The sequence below is a fragment of the Mirounga leonina genome, unplaced genomic scaffold, assembly GCF_011800145.1.
Source record: "Mirounga leonina isolate KUSES-001 unplaced genomic scaffold, KU_Mleo_1.0 Mir_82, whole genome shotgun sequence".
NCBI classification, from domain to species: domain Eukaryota; kingdom Metazoa; phylum Chordata; class Mammalia; order Carnivora; family Phocidae; genus Mirounga; species Mirounga leonina.
Genome location: NW_023270825.1, coordinates 25260724 through 25282245, shown reverse-complemented (window position 1 = coordinate 25282245; position 21522 = coordinate 25260724). Strand labels below are relative to the sequence as shown.

At 50.3% G+C, this 21522-nt stretch overlaps 1 protein-coding gene across 2 annotated transcripts in view; it reads left to right on the top strand.

Annotated features, from left to right (window-relative positions):
* Window positions 1-397: 397 nt before the first annotated feature.
* Window positions 398-21522, top strand: part of ESRRB (estrogen related receptor beta) — a 167730-nt gene continuing 146605 nt past the window's right edge. For both annotated transcript variants that reach the window (XM_034992486.1, XM_034992485.1), the window contains exon 1: window positions 398-509. In XM_034992486.1, the coding sequence (XP_034848377.1) occupies window positions 508-509 (2 nt within the window). In that variant the 5' untranslated portion in view covers window positions 398-507. The remainder of the gene's footprint in view (window positions 510-21522) is intronic.

Sequence of the window (21522 nt, the reverse complement as noted above, 5' to 3'; positions counted from 1 at the left end):
TCTCCTTCCCCGTGTGCCACCCGGCTCCCCTCCTTGCTCTCCCTGCCGTCCATCATCCCTCAGCTCCCCGGGACCCCAAAGGACTGCTCCACCCCCCAGAGAAGTAACTTTCACACTTTCCCCGTTGGGTGTCCTCCCCCATTTCCGCCTCCCTTTTACTGTATATTTTCCTTCCCCGCTTTCCTGTGCCCTTCAGTGGCTGCGGAGTCTGCATGGGGCTCGGCGGAGCTGAACGCCCAGAGCTTTTTGCTGTTTTGTTTAAGACCTGGTTATGGTTGTGGGATTTTTTTTTTTTTTTTTTTTTTTTTTTGTCAGCTGCCTGTTATATCAATCACGGAGTCGGGATCTATTTATAGGTTGGGAGTACTGTGTCCTTAGTCACAAAGAGACACAGACAGGGGACTGTCAGCTGGTGCCGGAGGAGCTGAGCACCGAGTCATCAGCAAGTGGAAACACCTGAGGGGCAGCCTGTCCCCCGCCAGCCCCTGTCCTCGGCCGGCCCCAAGCATGTAAGTACCGCAACTTCTCCCTTCTCTCCGCCCCAGCGCTGCCCCGCACCGTCCTGTCCTTTTCCCTACACAGCCCCCTTCTCTCGCTCCTTCTCCCTCTCCCTCTCCCTCTCTTTTTATGGATAAAAATATCTCCCCGTGCCTGTTCTTTCATTCTGGTTTTCGGCGCTGGAAAGCATCTCTGCGTGGCTGGAGGGGGTGGGGCGGGAACTGTTGCCTTTCTCGGACTGTCACGGGAAGGTCAGAGGGACTGGCAATGGCTGGGTGGGACTGCTACCCAAACGCATTCGGAATCCCTAGGTGCCCTTTTATTTTTATTTGTTTTCGCCGAGAAAAAGTAAGTAAATCAGAAGGGCAAGGGAAAGTTTACATGCGGCTCCGCGGGGTGGTTATGTCTCCCGGCGTGAAAACTTTTATTTGCTGGCAGCTCCAGGCTGTTGGGTGAGCCGGGAAGGTTACGGAGGGAAAACCCAGGTCACCCAGGGCAGGTGATGATGGGGGGCTCCCGGCAGGTTCAGGGGGACTCAGAGCAGTCCCAGTGACCAGCTTTTCTAGAGCACCTCCAAGGAAAAGGACTTTTACCTTTCTTTCTTTCTTCTTTCTTTTTTTTCTTTTTTGCTCCACGGAGTGAGTTTGCTTGGAGGAGTCCAGAGGAGAGCTCATGATTTGTCTTGCCTTACAGGCTTTTGTTGGCTCACACATTTGGTGTATTTTCTTGATCCTGAAAGGGGAACTTCGTGGGGGCGGGGAGGAAGCGTCTGCGAAAAGACTGAAGCCAGGTGCGTGGCGGGCTGCTGGTGCGGGGTGCTCCGCATCCTTCCCTGAAAGGGAGAAACTTAATATGATGCTTGCCAAAGCGCTGCTGGTTTCAGGCAATCGGGGTGCAAGCTCTCTGAGCACACCAGTGGCTCCCAGAGGTGACAGTCCCCAGAGGCTGTCGGGTGTCCCCAGGGCCCACACACCACAAGCTTCCTGTGGAAGATTTGGGACTTTAGCTTTTGGATAATGCAGAGTATTACCTAAAAATCCTGCACGTGGGGAGGTTTGCTATATATTGTTTACAAAGGAATAGTAGCCGTAAATTGGGGGCAAAAAATGTGATGACGTTTAATGTATATGATATTCAACCTTTAAAATGAGTGGTCTGATAATGCCTGGGTTTCTACTTATTAATATAGTGGTTACCTATATACTATATTGCTAAGGACTACTTCTCGATTTGTTTGGGAGAACAATACCCCAACAACAACAGCAAAAATAATCTTTCCAACACTTTAAAAGATTAAACAAGACAGATGGGTCTGGATTATTTTTGATTAAAAACAAAACAAATTTAACTTGGTGAAAGTTAAATAATATGAACACACATATGTTTGGAGAGCCAATTTGATCTCGTTTTACTTCGGACCTTTTGGAAACTTCTTCTTTTGGTTCTTTACTCTCCTCTGTGTTTTATTTAGGGTTATTACTGTCTGTAATCCATTCATTTATTATTTTGAAGGGGGAAATGGGGATCAGGAAGGAATCAGAAATTTAGAAGGACAACGTCACGTGTTCAGGTAGTAAGACCACATGTACTGGTGGGAAAATTGAGAATAAGGAGTTTGGCTTAAGATGGGGGGAGGGGGCTTGTCACTATTTAAAGCTTAGTGTGGAAGGTAAAGCCCAGGTATCAAGAAAAAAATAAACAGGAGTTGAACATACTCTACGTGTAGCATGATGACTTTTCTGTATTCCAAGGCCTCCATTTTGATAAACATATCCTGCTGAGGTTCCCCACAATAATGCCGAAGTGAGATTTGGCGGGTGATTGTTAATTAAGGCTTCAAGTAAATCAAGCGATTGAGACCTTGCATTCAGAAATCACAGCAGTCAGCTGTTTGCACAACTGAACTTCTAGCCGAGGACTCTCAGATCGCAAAGGCTTTTTAGAGAAAGTGTGACATTTTTTAATCTTTTAATGCAAGAGCAAACCATTCCCTCCCTCCTCAACGTGCAGCCCGACCCTGCTGGCCCAGGATTACATGCAGTAGGAGAGTCCTGCATTTCTGAACAAGTGCTCTGTTCTCATTAGCAGGAGCGGTGGAGAGGAGAATGTTTGTTGGAACATTTAGGCAAGAACCACTCCTTCCTTTGGCTACTTGTGGATGCCTTTAGGGGGGATGGAGGCTTTGTTTGGCAGTGTGATGGAGGGCCTAGCTTTCACCCTCAAGTTCAGGATATGGCTTTTCCCTTTGGGCTTAGTTCTGGAGATGCAGTTGGGTAAAACTTCAGTGCATTTGCCTAAGGCAGCCTCTGATTACTTAGTTTCTGCTTCAATAACGATTAATTTTATGTGGACGGAGCTCCCGTCAAACTCATTTTTCCACACTGATTTCTTAAATGCAATTGGTCACGGGGCTGTCTGTGACTTCATGTCTGCAAAATCTAACCCATTCCATCTTTGTCGTTGTTTTATTTCTCTGGATGTAAACGCGCAGTCGCCTTTGTGCACGCACTGTTGTTTTATGTGTCCCCTCCCCCGCCTTGAGCACATAGAAACCCAGCCCGACCTCCTCTCCCAAACTGGGGACAGTGGGGCCAATGAGCAGGTGCTTTGGAATACAGCAGGCTCAGGTGCAGGACCATCAATCTCCAGGAAGAAGGAATCGCAAATACCTGGAAAGCGCTCCCCTAATTCAAACAATTTCACATAGCTGAGGCCTCTCCAAATATCCCGTAAGTAAAAGATGGCTGCTGGCAGGATTTTTAAGCCAAAGACCACGCACCGCTCTTTCTCACCATCCCTTCATTTCTACAGTGTATCTGTCCATCTTTTTCTTATCTCTATTTTTACATTTCATTACCCTCCTGCTTGTTCTCTCTCTCTCTCTCCCTCCCTCCCTGCTCCCTTTCCTCCCCCTTCTCGCCATCCCTGAAAAACACATTTCTATCTGGCACAGAAAATAAACTCAGATTGTGGGTAGTTATGTTAATCTAATTCAATCCTCAGCGGGTTAAGAGTGAAATTCTAATAGTGGAGCTGTTGAGGGCTTTTTTGTTAATGGCTTGGGGATTACATTGAGTTAAAGGCTCATTTCCTAATCAAACAGAGAGGGAGAGAGTGACTCCGAATATTTATGAGTCTCCCAGTGAGAGTTTAAACATTCAACTCCAAAAGCAAGGTTTCTGCAGGAGGAAAGAGTTAAAACCCCTCAGGGCTGCTGGGGAAAAAAATTAAACCAGTTAAGCCATCAGCATTTTCAGGCTGCTGTACAACTTCAGCAGAGTGGAAGATGAGGAGAGAGAGCAGGGAGTCAGTCCACAAAGCGGGAATGGAAACTGTGGCAGGAGCTCTGAAGCCAGAGTCAGCTGATGTGTTCAGAAAAAAAAGTCCCTAGCAGCACAGCGGACGTGGATCCTCCGTTCACCAGGGTCTGGAGGGGATGTGTGCCTGCAGCGCCCCAAATCAATTCTCCTCCTCAAGTCCGGAGGTGAGAACATGGAGACAGGAGTATGGCTCAATTTTCCAGCAACTGGAGAGTTCCCCTGCTGCCTGGTGGAATCCTCTCCCCCACTTCGGGCCTGTGGCTGAAATGCTGTGGGCTGTCTCCCCTTCTGGAGCAAATTCACAGCTCCACCAACCCCTCTTCTCCCCTTTGCTGTGTGATGGGGTCCAAGTCCCTGGTCCCCCTGCCCTGCTCTCTGCACGAGGACCTCAACGCCCATCTGGTTCACTGTGCCCAGGAGAAAGCAGGTCGAGGGCTCCCTGATCTTCAGCCAGAGGAGGCAAGGAGCAACCTGGCCAAGGTCGAACAATGTCAAGGCAAAGCTGAGGTCAGGAGTCTAAGTCCTCCACACACATTCTGGCCGCTCTCTACCCTCGTTCTCTGGGGTACAGTGGAGGAGAGGGGAAAGTCAGAGCCAGATGGCTGCCCGAATGGGCCCTGGCTCTCCTGGAGTGTGGTCTCCTACTTGGGAAGCAAAGGCAGGAATCCCTCATACAGGAGGATTCTGAATGCTCTGTGGACCCTTGCCTTTCTTTTCTGCCACCAACCAAGGGAGCAGTTTCTAGTCCTTTCACTTGGGCCAATTTTCCTGCTTCTTGAGATCAGCAGTCTCCAGACAGCCAACTTTCTATCAGTGGAGACCTCTGGCTTTTTGTTTTCCCCTTTTCCCTGGGCACTCTTCTTTCTCGTAATGCTTCATGTTCAGTGGCCTGTGAGTCCTCTTGCACTTGCCTTTCCTTGTGTTAAGATGGCATTTATAGGGACGCCTGGGTGGCTCAGTCGTTAAGCATCTGCCTTCAACTCAGGTCATGATCCCAGGGCTCTGGGATCGAGCCCCACATCAGGCTCCCTGCTCAGCGGGAAGCCTGCTTCTCCCTCCCCCTCTGCCTGCCATTCCACCTGCTTGTACTCCTGCTCTCTCTCTCTGCTAAATAAATAAATAAAATCTTAAAAAAAAAAAAAAGATGGCATTTATAGCACATCTACTACATCAACTTTGCTCTGAAGCCTTCCTTATGTGGTTGGCATCCCCATCTTCTCAGAGCCCCCCACAGATCTCCCTCCAGTACTGCATTCGTCCCTAGGGTGTGATTCTTGTGGGTCTCCGGTCTCTGTCGTTGGACCAGACACTCCCCAAAGGCAGGGACAATGTTCCATTCCCTTTTGTAGTGCAGCTCCTCACTGATGGTTCCTGCCCCTTCCCTACCACGTGCCTCTCGTGCATGGCACCGAGCTGTGGTCAAGAGCACACACTTTGAGCAGGCAACCAGGCTTTGAACCTTGGCACCACCTCTTCTCAGCTCCAGGACTTGAGTTAATTAATCCCTTTAGGCCTTAGTTTTCCCATCTGCTAACTGGGCATAATTACAGAGCTGACCTCACAGGGTTGTCAGACCACTAAAGACAGGCTTCCACACCTCCCACTAAGGAGCCATGTCTTCATCAGCTTGGGTTCTATGACAAAGTACCATAGCCAGGGGGCTTAAACGACAGAAGTGTATTTCTCACAGTTCTGGAGCCTGGAAGTCCAAGATCAAGGTGCTGGCACTGTCAGGTTCAGGGAGGACCCTCATTATGTGCCAATGGCTGCATTTCTCATTCATCTTCAAATGGAGGAGACTACAAGAGCGCTGGTCTCTTCCTCTTCTTAGTACATGAATCCCATCATGGGGGCTCCACCCTCATGACCTCATCTAAACCTAATTACCTCCTAATACCATCACATTAGACATCAGAGCTTCAACATGGGAATTTTGAGGGAATGCAAACATTCAGTTTGTAACAGGCTATTTTCCTGAATGTTGGCGAGCAGAATCCTGGGTCAGCAAGACTTCCAGCCTCATCCGCCAATGAACTATCCCATTAGGGGACAGGGGATCAAGGCCTATCAGGAACCCCCACCCCTACCACCCCCAATCTGAAAAGAACTTAGGCTTTTATTTTTATTTATTTATTTATTTATTTTAGATTTATTTATTTATCTATTTATTTGAGAGAGAGAGAATGAGAGACAGAGAGCATGAGAGGGAGGAGGGTCAGAGGGAGAAGCAGACTCCCCGCTGAGCAGGGAGCCCAATGCGGGACTCGATCCCGGGACTCCAGGATCATGACCTGAGCCGAAGGCAGTCGCTTAACCAACTGAGCCACCCAGGCGCCGCAAGAACTTAGGGCTTTTCAAACTGTGGGAAAGTAGAGGATGGGGACCGGGCTTTGGAGAGCAGTCCTAAGTGAGAAGAAACAGAGTTTGCTCAGCTCTCTTGGCTCTGGCTCACCTTCCGACAGGCAGCTTTGTGCTTAAGTCCCCAGGTCACCCCTGCACCCCCTCCACCCTGCGTTCGCAGAGGGCAGTGTGGGTTCTACCACAGAGCAGGCCAGGCCGGTCCTGGCTGTGCAGCCAGCAGGACTGTGTTCTCGGGGCAGCTGGTTCCTGCTCTGTCCTCCTCTCTCGCAACACGATCTCTTGACAAGTGAATCGCAGAGCCAAGTGGGTCCTGAAGAGATGTCTTCTCATGGATGCCACCGGTCCCAGTGCCCTCAACACTCCTCTGTTTCTCTGTGTCGGGACTTCCTATGCTGTGAGGCAATGAGCCCTTCTCCTTTTCTTTCCCCACTGCTAAGCCATGTATTTCCTAATTGAAACAGGGATCCCCAGTGTGAATCCCGGGTCCACCCAGACTGACAGAGTGCCCATGTTGTTCTAACTGCCCCCCTCTCTGCTCTCCCTCCTCGAAGTGGGGGTACCACTACTAAACCCTGCAATCCTCACTGCAACCCCTTTGCCTCCTCACTATGCATCTTTGAAATTCCCCAGTGCCTAGAACAGTGCCTGGCACATAGTGTGTGTTCCATCAACACATGCAAAGTGAGTTGCATGGAGTTGCTTCTCTCGAGGGGGCACCTCTGATCCCTTCATTGTGGGAGGAGTGATTGGAAGTTGTGAACGTCCAACCGCCGTAACTACATTTGCCTGTGACCCATGGATCGTGGTCCTTGCCCCAGCCCCTCTTTCCCTCTGTCCCCCCTGCTTTCATGTCCCTCTGGCCAGACCAAAAAAAAAAAAAAAAAAAGAGGTGTGTCTTTTATTTAGATGTGCACAAACCTTCCTAGGAATTTTATTCTGTCTGTAAAGAAGCTTTGTCTAAGCCGAAGTCAGGTGGAATTGCTAAACTGGTATCTCTCCTGTGACTGTTTCCCTCGTTTGTCATGCCCTGTCCTCTGCCCTTTCTGGGCCGTACTTACCTACCTCTTCTGGCTGCTCACACTCAGTGGGGCCCTCGTTCTCTTCCTGCTATAGCCACGTTGGTCCCATGTGGCACACAGAAGACGGAGACCTTCCTTCTGAAGTGTTCCAGAGTGTCTGCTCCCATTAGCACAGACAAGGCTTTGGAAAGGTGGCAAGAGAGGAACATCATCTTAGGCACAGGATTCTTCCCAGAAGAGTATTTCTGCCTCTTTTGGAAGGCAGTGGATAAAAACTCAGGCTGCTAAGGGTTAAATGATAGCAATGAAAAGTCTAGGCATCTGCTGGGGGCTGGGGGCTGGCTGAGACAATTGATTAGCTTGGCTTAGTGATCTTTCCAGCAATATTCAGGAGTGAAATTATTGCTGATTAGGCTCTGTGTGTGTGTGTGTGTGTGTGTGTTAGGGTTCATGGCAGTGATGGGGTAGGATAAGATCTGAGAAAGAAATGTCATCGATTGTTTGCTCCTAAGTCAGCCCCAGAACTGACCTATCACCCCATGTATGTCTGCAGTTATATTAAGACTTTGCGTGTGCACACGTCAGCTGGGGAGGGCAGCTCCTTGCAAATCGAGAATTATTTTGAAATAAAAAGTTGGCAGGAGGTTGAATGTTGAGGGCTGCTTGCATCTGCAGCTTCTGAGGGCAGAGGGGCAGACAGGTGCCATGGACAGAGGCAGGGGCCAGGTAGGCCCAGCCCAGTTCCCACCTCAGACCAGTGATAATGAAGGTGCACATGCTCTCAGGGCCTCAGTTCCCTGATCATAAAATGGTGGATTGGAGGAGGTCTCTTAGGCTCTCTCACTCTAAAAGTTGACATTTAAAACTGTTGTTCATGACGGAGCCGACTTGTTGTGCTCCTAACTGAACCGATAACCACAGGTCAGCCTGCTGTGTCCCTTTACTGCAAGGCCGTGGGCCCATGGCTTTTCTCTGGCTTCATGCCTTGACCATCCTCACTCAGTTCCTATTCTCTATCATTTTCCTCAGTTTGTTCTTTCTCCTCAGCAGCCCCCCCCCCCCCCCCCCCCCCCCCCCCGTCTGTAAGTACATCTGGGCAGTGAGTGGAAAAACTGGTCAGGCCCACTTGCTCCACGACACTTGACAAACTCTGCGTTTTTAATTTTGTTTTTTTTAAAGATTTTATTTATGTATTTGACAGAGAGAGACACAGCGAGAGAGGGAACACAAGCAGGGGGAGTGGGAGAGGGAGAAGCAGGCTTCCCACCGAGCAGGGAGCCCCACGCGGGGCTCAATCCCAGGACCCTGGGATCATGACCCGAGCCGAAGGCAGACGCTTAACGACTGAGCCACCCAGGCGCCCCAATTTTGTTTTTAATATGTAGACACTCTTGTTTCACGCCTCTGTGGTCCTCACATTCTGCCCCCACAATCCTCCACCCCAGAAGTTGTGTCTAGGCTTCCACAGTTCTGGAGAAGCCCCAGCACCAGGGCGCCTGAGGCTCCTCAGGATTTGCTCAAAGTCCTTGGGCAGCCAAGAGAGGAGCACGCTTGGGATTTGGAAGACGGTTCCCAGTCAGGGTGACCTCAGCAAGTACCTAACCCCTTCCTGCCTTCCCTTCTTCACCCACGGAAAAGGGGGCAGAAACCTGCTTGAGTGCCTCACGAGACTGGCGTGAAGCTAAAATAAGAATCAGAGCACAAACTTTCCTTTGAAATGGGAAGGCTCACCAGTCTTAGCGTGCTCCCCTGAGGTGATCTCCACAAAGTGGTTGGGGGCGGTGACTACACGGGCTTCAGAGCCACGCCAGACTCACGTCTGCCCTGTACTGGCTGTGACCTTGAGCAAGTTCCCCAGCCTCTCCACTCCACACCTGACTTCTTCATCTGTATAATGGGCATGATGAGAGCACCTTCCCCATGGAGTCGTCGTGAAGATTAAAGAAGACGCACACAGAGGCCCTCAGAGCAGTGGTTCCTGGCTGATAAGCAATCAGAGCCCTTGTTGTTGTTGTTGATGACGATGATGATAGCATTTTGGCCATGGTAATCATTTTCTAGGGCTGCATGCCAAAAAGGCCAAGAGGAGGGAAATTTCGAAGTCCCTACATTCCTCCCCTAGACGGCTTACAGATAGAGCAGGCAGGAAGTGCTCCTCTAGGGGTGGTTTGGAGACGTGCCCCGGTCCTCCACAATTCCCCACACTTCCTTCCATATCCCAGAGCCAAGTGAGCATACTCCCAGCGCTTGCCTGGGTCTGGGGAGATCTGGCCAAGCCTCCCAGCCCCCATGGAGATCTGTTCTCCATAGCCTCCCATTGTCCAGGCGTGAAAGTTGGAAATGGTTTCGATGGTCACGTGTGTCCGTAAGGGTTGTGAAGTCACTGAAGTGTAGTTTCTGCATGGGGTGAATTCCTCCTCCTCATACACAGTGTGGCTAAACATGGATGGCTTGTTTTCCACGTATTTGATGGTGCATCTTTAGGGGATACGCCTCGAGGAAAGAAGAATGCGAGTAGGTAAGGACCATTTCTGATGTCTCCAAAGCGGTCTGATTTGTATATTTCAAGGGACTTAAAGAAGTGACATCACACTCTTAGGGGAAAATTCTGAATCTGGCCTTTGAACAGCTTGTGTTTTTGCGCACACGTGTCTACATTAAGGGTACTGTGGTCAGCCATCCATGACTCTCTTCTTTCCCCATCTCGGGCTGAGAGTAATCTTGAAGGAACATGTAATTACTATTTACTCTAGGGCCCTCAACTGAGAACACCCTCATGTAATGACTCTTGTGTTAATTCTGCCTTCAGATGCCCATCTGCTGTTGCTCCTTTGGAAACCAGTGGGAACCAAGCACCACTTTTTAGCCCAGGGGAAAAGGTCATGAGATGGATATTAGTCCCTGTAAGTTCAGGCTTTACTCTTGGGCAACTGAAATATGGTGGTAGCATCTTTCTCATGCAGAATTTTCACCCAGATTTCTGTGCGCAGTGATAGAAGCTTCAAACAGAAGCAACTGTTTATCTAATGAGCAGTCTTGGTGGATTTGGACAGTCAGCAGCATTGATAAGGGAAGGGCATACAGACAGGACTGTAGCATTTATATAAAGTTTTAAAACATGCAGAGATGCTCTGCATGGCCTAGGGGTCGGACATAGACATGCATGAGAATGAGAAACACCAGCTCCAGGAGAGGAGGGGCACGTGCCTATTAGAGTATATTCTCTATCCCCATTTGCCAAGTGCACGTGCTTGCTTTGGCTTCCTGAGGTTCCTCTCTTGCCTTCTTTCCCCATTTATTTTTGGGGGTGAATTTGCCTCATCAGTGAAGATGGGGGATGGGGGCAGAGGGAAGGAAAGTGGGTGCATTATAATGAAACCTGTGGAATCTATTTGCTAAAAATATCAGAAATATTACCTTGAAATATGACACTCTACTGAGGTAGTTGGACACTGTTGTGGAGGCTACCAAACTGTTTATGGAAACACAACTGATTTTTATGGCAGCATATTGAGCAAGCCTTTAGACGAACTTCCAGAAGGCCCCCGTTCTAGTCCTAGCTCTCACACTGCCTGGTAACTTTGTACAAGTCACTTGATCTCTCTCTCTGCGTCTGTTTCTTTACCTATAAAAGGAATGGGTAGACTAGCTGACATTTTCTGGGTGCTGAACTTCTCTTGCACCCCACCCGGGCCATGATCGTCTTGTATCACAACTGTTTGCAGGGCGGTTTCCCCTCCAGAATTAAGGCACTCTGGGCAGGGATTGGTGGTCCCACTCCTCAGTGCAGTCCTCAGCATGAGTCCCTCAGCATGCCTTTGAGTGTTCTAATGAAATAAAGGACATGAGTAAATGCCAGCCCCCACCCCCCAACCCAGTATCGACTTGGCTCTTTCAGAAATGCTGCTGACCTGGCTGATTATCCTGAATGGCTCCAGCGTCTCCCCTCTGTGTCCCCCTCACTGGTGGTTCTTGCCTCCATGGTGTGAGTTGGGAAATCTTTTTGCAATATGTAGATTGAGCTGCCTAAAACCAGCCCACTGAAAATATCTTTTAGGAAGGACATTATTTCCCAACTGCCACATCTACTTCTCTATTTGACCATTCTACTGTCTGTTTCTGTTCTCTTCCCCCCTCTCTCCATCATATTCTATTAATTTAAAAATATTACATTTGGAGTCTTGCTAAATAAAGAGACCTCAGAGCACAAAGTGTCCTTATCTATTTTCTGGGTCCCTATGTGCTTCCCTGTAAAGATTTTTTTCTTATTTTTTACTAAATGGCCTTGATTTTTATCATTAATTGCTGTGTGACCATTCTTTTTACTGCATCTAACTTATTTCTAGACTATTCTCCCGTAAGTCCTTACCTATACTTCGATTGATCCCTTGTGCCACTTCTCACTTCTGTCTTTGCCATTTCATAAACTTAGAAAGGGATTCCTTTATATGTTGGACCCTTGATCCCGGGCCTTTCCTAGCCCTCCATCAAAATTTCCCAGAAGAAGAGCTCTTACAATTGGACTTTCACAGCTCAGGTGGTCTTGGGTCTCTGTCATTTCCATACTGAGCCTGGGGACATGCTTTGTTCTCTGCCACCTAAAACCTCCTATTTCCTTCAACCAGCACCTTTCACACTGCGGATGAACCATGTTAGGAATTGAAAGCCTTAAAAATTCTTCAGTATCTCTCTTTTGCACTCTATTGTGAAAGATTCCACTTTTCTCCCCCGACAATAATCTCAATGCACGTTAACTGTACCATTACCTGATGATACCTAAGCATGACATTTCCTCAAGACATTGCTTCTTTGTTTTTCAGTACTTCATTCCTTTTTATTGTTAAATCATATTCCATGATGTAAATACAAAACATGTTTTGCTTGCAATTTTTTTTATCCAAAGTTTTTATTTTATTTTTTTTTAATTTTTTATTGTTATGTTAATCACCTTGTCCCTCCTTGGGACATTTCTTTACTGTTGCATTTTATATTGTTGCTTAGTGCTTGCCTAGTTTCTGAACATTACCATGTGTCCTACCTCTGTGACTCCTACTCTTCTGAGTGTGGGAAAAGGAAAGAGGCATGTATTGAGGTTGTGTTATGTGCTGGCAACTTTACACAGTTTACCTTCACTGATCCTTCGATCCAATGACCGAAAGATATATTATTATTACTATTATTATTCCCATTTTACAGAAAAGGAAACAGACACAGAGGTTATGGACCTTGCTGAAGGTCACCCAGGTGGTAGGTAGTGTGGTCTGACATCATCTTCCACAATATACTACAGAGCTAAGTGCAAGAAGGTAACCAATAAAAACTACATCAGCGCGCTCTTTGGTATCATTTACATAAACATTGAACTTGGCCCAACACTCTCCCCCTTTCACAGACCGTAGGACAGCTCCTGTGGCTCTCGCTTTCATCGGCCAGGTCCCTGCATCCTCGTAAGTTTCACCACACACTCACATTTCCACCTCTCTTAATCATCCTCACCTCTCCTTTGCCACGGCTAATGGTCTTGCGCCTCCTAAATAAATGGTTAAAATTCTCTCCAGAGGAGCTGGCAACCATATTAGTAAAATGGAGACCCAAACTGTGGCTAAAATGGGTAGACTTTAAGAGCTCCCAGGGTGCAGGGTCCTCTTTCAGAAAGCACGTCCCTGTTTTCTCCTGCTTTATGATGGCTGCTCCTTCCCGTTCCCTCTTCTGATGTCTGATCCTCCCTTCAGTCAGCCCGGAGCAGTGCTCTCGTGCCCTTTGTTTCCTATTTTGTCTTTCCCCACCAACCATAATCCGCCGCACGGTTTTCTCATTGAGGGAGCAAGGCGAGGAAGGAGGCATCTCTTGCCAATGCCAGGGTCTGCGACGGCTGGACTCCTTGCCCAATCTCCTGTGACCTTTGTCTCCTCTCAATCCACCCATCTGGGCTCTTGGGATGCTAATCACATCCCTGAGGACAGTTATAATATTTCCCCACCTTGGATGGAGTCCAGCATACACTCACTGTTTGGGACAGAGTGTTTGTCATCTTCCTGTCCGTGACCTTCCCTGGGTACAGGTTCATCAGGTTTCTGCCTCTTCTCTGGCTTCCCTGGCTCTTAAGGGGCCCTCACAGCCTGCAGTCTGCCTCCTGACGACAGCAAGGGAAGAGAGATAGGGTCGGGGAGGGGGCTAAGGAAGGACAGGGGTTTCCTCAGGGAGCTCTGGAGCATAAAGGCCGCCACAGAGTTGTCCCATATTGATGTGGGACAAGCATACTGGCCAGCTCTACCCCCATATCAATCAGCCATTGGCTGTGAACTGCCGTAAGGGGAGAGAGTAACCTCCCAAGCTCTACTGGATCAAGGGGGTTCCCACTGCTCAAGGAAATTTCTCAGGAGAAGGCTGCAGCCCTTCAGAGCTGGAGACGGGTACACCAGTGGCAAAGGGACCCAAGCAGAACACTACCAACACCTACAACACAGAGATTATATGAGGCAGGGTCCTGGTGTGGGCTTCTCTCTCATTCCATCTCCATGTGAGCCACTCTGGAATTTGATGATGAGTTCCATCACTCTCTTTCCTGAGATAAGCCCAGGGAAGAGCCATTATAAAGTACCAGGACCCTGGGTGCTGAAGATGGCAGGTGACATCTTCAAGATGCCAATGTCCAGAGACTGCATTATTGCATCAGAGGTCTGCAGCAAACCCTGAGGGGCTTGGTATCTCCGATTTATAGCTGAAGGAACAGAGGCTCCCACATCAGCCTGCCTGGGGGCACTGCATGCCTACAAAATGGTACAGATGAATTTTGAACTCAAGCCTGGTTGCCTCTATAACTCCATGTCATCTTAGCACAAAACCAGTAGGGCTTGGGTACTAAATTCTGGGAACACTGGGGTTGGGTGCCAGAGGGCATGCTGGTGTGGCGAGTCCAGGTTGCCACCTTCATCCCTGTCACTGAGGGCTTGATGCTTCTCCCAGAGTAGGCTCCTCACCCTCCTGAATCCCCTCCTGGCACCCACCCACCAGTAAGGCACAGCCATCAGGCTCCCTGCCCCAGCCCCACACCAAACCACGTCCTCTCTCTGTTATTGTAAGATACCTCCTCCCCAGGGCTGCCCTCATATTATACAGCCTGAGTAACGCGCCCCATCCTGCATGTGCAGCGCCCCTCGCTGACTCCGTGGGAACGTGCGGTCGCCTGTGCCTGCTGGGCCAGTGGCTCAGCACCGCCTCACACACCCACAGGGCTGTCCCCCGACACCCGATCCATGCTCTACACTGTCAAAACTAACTGAAAAGTGACTTCGAGGCACCCTGCTGTCCCCGTGCTGAAGGAACTTGCACCTGCACACAGGGACCTTGTGGCCTGATGCCAGCATAAGGGAGGGCACACGTTCTGACCTTGGACTAGTTCAGGTTCAGATTCTGGTCTGCTACTTACCCACTTTATGGTCCTGGGACGCAAATCTGCCACTTGGCACTGGGTTTTCTCTAGTGGGCAGAAGAGATGCTCACATCCAGAGGCAGCACAAGCTCGGGGCTGGGCTCAGGAACTCTGCTGTCCTTGTGACAAGGTGGCTAAAACTCCGGGACAAGGGGTGCCATAGAGTTTTTAGGGACACAAACTCTGGGGGGGGTGGGGTTCCGATGGTGACAATATTTAGTCTAATTCAAAACACTGCTGACTCAAGAATTTGATGGTCGCCGTGGGAAGAGGGTGGGAATGAGGTTTGCTCTGGAAGACGTTCGGTGCCACGCAATTGTCCACTCCTCCTCTGCATTCAGGACCCCAGGACACTTTGGAAAAGCCACGCTGCTTCCTTCTCTGGCTGTGGGCTGCACAGAGTGGGGAAGAAAGCACCTTCCTGCCAACAGCTTTTCCCAGGGTCTGGCATGTTTGTTTCCCTGGGTAGAGGGAGGCTCTGGGGTGCCCAGGCCACCATCTGCTGGAGCTGCCGTGCCTGGGCCCGGCACCAGCCCAGCCGCCAGCAGGACCCCGTCCCCAGCTTTTGGCAGCTGCCTGGGCCAGGGGAGCCCAGGCCTGGGCTGGATGACCTCGCAGCTGTGCCTTCAGCCCCTCGGGGGCTTGTGTTTCTGTCTCTCTCAGGGGCCAGCCCGGCTGCCAGGCAGAGGGCCCACTGTCCTTCAATACCAGAGGCTCACATTGCCTGGCCTGTGCCAGCGGTTGGCAAAGGATTTTCAACCAAGAGGCCCCGTGTCTCTTGCATCCGTGGCCGCCTGCTTGTCCCACCAGAGGCAGGGACCCCAAGTGGGGGTGGGGCTTTGCCAGCTTTTCCATTTCTCCTTGACAGGTCTGGAAACTCCTTGAAAGCTATCTGGTTTCACATGAGGCAAGGGGGAAAATCATGCAGGTGGCTCTGAAAAGAGAGACACTTGTTAAATTGTAGCGAAAAGATAACTGACACTAAGCAAGGTATGAGTTTTCTACCCTGACTCTATGGAAGAGTATACGGCTTATGATGAGGGGGGAGGAGGGGGGAGGAGGGAGGAGGAAGGGGCACGGGGAAGGGGGTGGGGAGAGGGAGAGGGATGGGGAGGAAGAGAGAGAAGGGGAGGCAGCCCCATGATGGAGCACACACCATGTTTGGTGTCCTACCCCCCGCCGTTCCTTCTCATACTCAGCAACCATAGGAAATAGATGCTGTGATTCCCCATTTTACAGACGAGAAAGATGAGGGCAGAGGAGTTAAATGATTTGCCCTAGGCCACACAGCTGCTGAGTGGCTGCAGGGGATTTGAGCCTGGTCTCTCTCTAACATACGTGCTTTTTTTTTTTTTAAACATACTTTTATTTACATTTTAATATTTGAACCACAAATATATATTCAAAAACTTAAAGAATTTTTTAAAATTAAGTGGTTGACAGCTTATGTTGTTTTGTTTTGCTTGCCGGGTTTTTTTATTGTGGTAAAATACACATAACATAAAATTTACCATACTAACCATTTTTAAGTGCACAGCTCAGTGATGCTAAGTTCATTTGTATTGTTGTGCAATTATCATCAGCATCCATTGCCAGGATTCTTCTCATCTTGTAAAACTGAAACTCTGTCTCCCTTAGACACTAACTTGCCATCCTGCCTTCCCCCCAGCCTCCGACAACCACCATCCGACTTCCTGCCTCTATGCATTAGACTGCTCTAAGTCCCTCAGATGAGTGAAATCCTACAGGGTTTGCCTTTTTGTAACTGGCTTATTTCACTGAGCGTAATGTCCTCAGGGTTCATCCATGTTGTAGCAGGGGTCAGAGTTTCTTTCCCTTGTAAGGCTGCATAATATTCCATTGTGGGCATAATACCTCATTCTGCTTAGCTGTTCATCTGCCAACGAACGATTGGGTTGCTGCCACATTTTAGCTTTTTGAATAATGCTGCTATGAAATGGGTGCACAAATATCTCTTCAAGACTCTGCTCTCAATTCTTTTGGGGCACATACCCACAGTGGAATTCCTGGATTATATGTCAAATCTATCCCTAATTTTTCGAGGAGCCATCATACTGGTTTCCACGGTGGCTGCCCCATATTATATCCCCCCCCCCGGCGTGCACGAGGGTCCAGTTTCTCCACATCGTCACCGATCCTTGTTTTTTTCTGGTGTTTTGATAGTGGCCATCCCGCTGGTGTGAGGCGGCATCTCACGGTGGCTTTGATTTGTATTTCCCTGATGATCAATGATGTTGCGCTTCTTTCCACGTGCTTATTGACCATTCATTTATCTTCTTTGGAGAAATGTCATTTCAAATCCTTTGTCCACTTTATAATCAGGTTGTTTGGTTTTTGAGGCTCTTGAGTTTTAGGAGTTTTCTCTATATTCTAGATATTAATCTCTTATCAGAGGTATGATTTGCAAATATTTTCATTCTGTAGGTTGCCTTGCACTCTGTCAATGCTATCCTTTGGTACACAGTTTTTATGAAGTCCAAAGGGTCTGTTTTTTTTCTCTTGGTGTCCGTGCCTTTTGTGTTACAGGAAAGAGGTCACTGCCGAATCCAGTGTCATGAAGCTTTGCCCTATGCTTTCTTCTAGGAGTTTTGTTGTTTTGGCTCTTATATTTAGGACTTGGCACATTTTGAGTTAATTTTTTGTATGGTGCTAGGTTAAGGGTCCAGCTTCATTTTGCTGCATATGGATATCCAGTTTTCCCAACACCATTTGTTGAAAAGACTGTACATTCCTTATTGAATGGTCTCAACACCCTTGTCAAAAATCATTTGACCATATGTGTGAGGGTTTATTTCTGGTAATACCTATGCTTTTAATGGTTCTTGCACTGCATCTCAAAACTGTGCAATGCTCAGGAGAATTACGGAGTTTCAAAGCTGCAGGAGACCCCCAAACAAGTAAGGAGCACTTCTCCATTCTGTAGGTGGAAAAACAGAGGCCAGTGGGCAGAGCACTCTCGGTCCACTGCTCATGCCGATACAGGACTCTGTCAGGATCCTCACCGCCTGGAGTGAACTGAGGGGTCAGAGGGGTGCTTTTCTTGCCTTTTAGCAAATGTTTCATTCTGTGGGCAAATGCACTCATGTGTTTTAGAAACCCAAAGTGTAGAATATGGAGGAGAGAGGAAGCAACTGGAATTGGCCCAGGAGTGAGGTGGGCTGGTTGGGAGGCCACATAAACCCCTCGAGTCAGGCTCCAGGACCGCTCTCTTCTGGGTGACTCTGGGGGATGCCCCTAATCCGTACACAGGTGCAGCAGGCAACCTTAAAAATCATGTACGTGGTCCAAGACTACCGCTCCTCCCACCGGCCCCCAGCACATGTCCTACGTGCCGTGCCCACCTCTACCTCTTTCCTGCCCTTCACTGTCCTTGAGTCCCAGGCTCCAGCCATGCCGAAACACGCTATTTTCCTGAACAAGGGCCAGGCTGGGTGGCACTCCTGTGTCCTGGCTCACACAGATGCCTTTATGACTCTGCTTAGGTCATCTGCTTCTCAGAGCCATCTTCACTGTACCTGCTCTTGTAGAAGTCATCTCGCCCGCCCTGGTCTACTGATGGACTCTGAGCCCCCTTGCACAGTGGCCCCCAAGTCATAGTCACATATGTGTCTTCCTACCAGGACTGAGATCTCTTGAGCCAGGAATTGTGTTGCAAATATTCAAAAGAATGCCCTAAAGAACTTGTGTGCATGTGTGTGCGTGTTCCTGTGTGCATGTGTGTGTAATCCTCAGTGCACACAATAGTTGCTCAATACACTTTGAATCCAGTTCAGAAAGGGAACAGTGGCTAAAAAGCCAGGTCGTCAAGAGAGCTGAGCACTCAGCAGAGGCTGGGGATAGGACAGTGAGGTACGGGCTCAACAGCCAGTACTTTATGGTATTTAGGAGAAAGCAGTTGGGTATCTTTTTGGCCACCACGCCCCACTAACTCTAGTGTGAAATTAGATTTTCATTCTGGGAAAGGGGCCACCAACAAACTGGTTTTCCCAGGGCCCAGGAAGGAGTGGGGACGAGGGGGTCTTGGTTCTGGCCCAAGAATAAATAATCAAGTCAACCCCAGGTTTAATTCCCCTTTGACCTCATGTCCGTGACCGTCGCTGCCACCAGCTGGTCCAGGTGCTGGCAGGTAACTTCTGCATGCCAGTTCCCTATCGCGGTCCTCTGCAGGGAGCTGGAGGCTCTGTGCACCCCGACACTGGCTGGCCCAGCTGGAAACAGCACAGATGCCCCACTCACCACAAGCCGGGCACTGACCTATGCGAACACAAGCAGAATTATAGCCACCCATAAACAAATTAGCATCCTTTAAAAGGTGAAAAGCTCCATAAAATGTCTGGGTTTTGTTTACGGCTGCTAGGTGGGGGTCACAGAGCCTTGGATTAAATCACCGGGGTGCCCATGTGGCGCTGGCTCTCCTTCCTTCCCCTGGCCTGCCCCCAGCCCCACCAGTACCGACCAGGGCGCACTCCTGGGCACGCAGCCCCGCCTTAAATGGCCACTCCGTCCGTCCTGCCGTAGTTCCTGCCAGCCCGGGTCCCAGCAGGTGTTCCCTAATTAGCAATCTCTTCATTTCCAATCAAAGCACAAAGCGGCCCCAAAAGCCTGTCTTTATGAGGGAGCCAGCAGCGGCTAGGGATGTGCGGGGGGATAATTGTCTTCGCCAGTGGCGGCAGTAAGCGGGCTGGCTAATTCATTATTGTAATAACTTTGCTTGTCCTTGGGGAGGTGGGGGTGGGGGAGGGGAGGAGGGGAGGGGGGAGGGGACCGAGTGGCTGAGGGGGGCAGGGTGAGGGTCTGGGGCAAAGGGGTGGGAAATAGAGGAGCGAATGAACGGGCACTGGCTGGCTCCCCTTCTCGCCGATGCTCTGTCCCCACTTCCCGCCGCAGGGGAGTGCCGGGGCTTGCCAGTCCTCTGCGGCAGCCACCGAGTGGCAAGGAGTCTTCCAGAATTTCCAGAATTTCCATGGTGCGGGGAGGAGCCCTGGGTTCTGGAGGGGGCTCTGGGCTCTGGGAAGTGTATGCTCAGTTACCCTCAGGGCCTGAGGAGCTGAGATCTGGAAGAAGTCAGGGTCAGGGCTGTGCAGTGGGGTCTGAGGAGCCAGCCCTCTATCCTACCAAGGGCTCAAGTCCTGTCAACTCCTAGACCTTGACTGTCATCCTGCCTGGGCACAGTGGCAGAAGGTCACACCAGTGAGAACGCTTCAAGGGTCTGCGCTATACTTCTGTTGGCAGAATGATGTGGGAGACCTGCCAAAGACCCCTCCAAGTCTGCAGGGACTACAGAGGTGGCTGAGCGTGTCCCTCAGACGAGGCTGAGGTGCTGCTGGCCCAATTGCCCTCTCACCCCGTCCTGGCGCACTCTCCCTGAACCATTTCTCTCACAGTGAGCAGGGCCTTGTGAGTGAAAGTTTGGAGAGACCCTGCGTGGCAGCTGTGGGCTGCGTCCTCAGGTGGCTTTGGGGAGGCTTTGGGATTCCAGCTGAGCCTCTATCCAAAAATGAAATGCAGGTACAGAGGTGGGAAGGGAGGGTGACCTGGAGGGGGCGCAGCAGGGGCAAAGGCAGAGGGTGAATCCTGGGATTGGGGGTGGAAGGAGGCAAGTCTTGGGAAGCGGGTATGAGTGGGGAGCGTGCCGAGGACTCAGGGGAGATTTGGGAATGGAGGGTGAGGCCAGCCCATGGACTGACTGGCAGGCTGAGGGTTCAGTTTTTATTTCTTGTGCCCGCAAGTCAATAGCAACACAGCCCCTGCCAGAGAGCCCGTGATTGGCCTTGCTCGGCCCCGGAGGGAAGGCATTAGGGTAAACCCTGCCTGGGCTTTCCATGGCAGCAGTACTTGTTGAGAAAAGGTCTGGACCGGGGGTGCCTGGCCAGCTCAGGGGAGCCTGGGACTCTTGATCTTGGGGTCATGAACTCGAGCCCCGTGTTGGGTGTAGTTTACTTAAAAGAAAAGGCCTAGACCAGAGCAGGGACCTTCCAGGGGACCAGAGGGAAAGTTCCCCAGACTCCTCCCTCTCCACCTGCAGCGGCAATCTCCAGTCCCTGCCCGTAGCACTTGCCATGGGACAGTAGCAATGGATTACTGACCAGCACTTGCCTGACTCCTCACAGCCTGGCTCTGAGCTCTGAACATTTCCCTGGGGCCTTAGTGCACAGTGGTTAGGATCGGGGACTCTAGAATCAGAAGACCTGTGATCGAATCCTGACTCCACCAGCTAATTCATCACTTTGTGCCTCAGTTTCCTCCTCTGTGAAATGGGGGTGATGAGTCCCTACCACACATGAGCTAACACATGTGAAGTGCACAGCACAGTCCTGGATGGTAGTGAGGGCTCCTGCTGGGCCAGTTCCTGCTCTGAAAGACTCGGGAATGGGGACAGGGGGTGTGAGGGGACCAGGAGAGGGTATTCAGCCTCAGGGAGGCTGAACTTGGATGCTCTCAGGTTCTCAGGTGGAAGAACGCTGGGAGGGGCCGTGGCAGGAAGGGTTTTGCTTGCTGCAGCCCATCCTCTAGTCCGGGGCTAACTTGGAGATCTCTACACTGACCCGGAGGCTGAGGCCCAGCCCCACTCCCCCCACCCGTCTGTGTGTTTCCGGTGGGGAGGCCCTGGGGCTGTTTCCTGGACCCCACACCTGTGAGTCGTGGGGGGAGGGGGTGGCTGTGCTGACTGGGGGGGTCCTCCCGGCCCTGGACTTGGTCTGGCCACAGAACAGTTTGGGAGGCCCGGTGCCCAGCCCCGAGCTCTCTCAAAGGACGTTTCCTCGGGCTTTGATCCCTGCCTCTCACAGGAGCTTCAGAGTCTAGAAAACCCAAAAGTCAGGCTTCGTCTTCGCCCACCCCTGATTTACAGATCATTCTACAATAGCCTTTC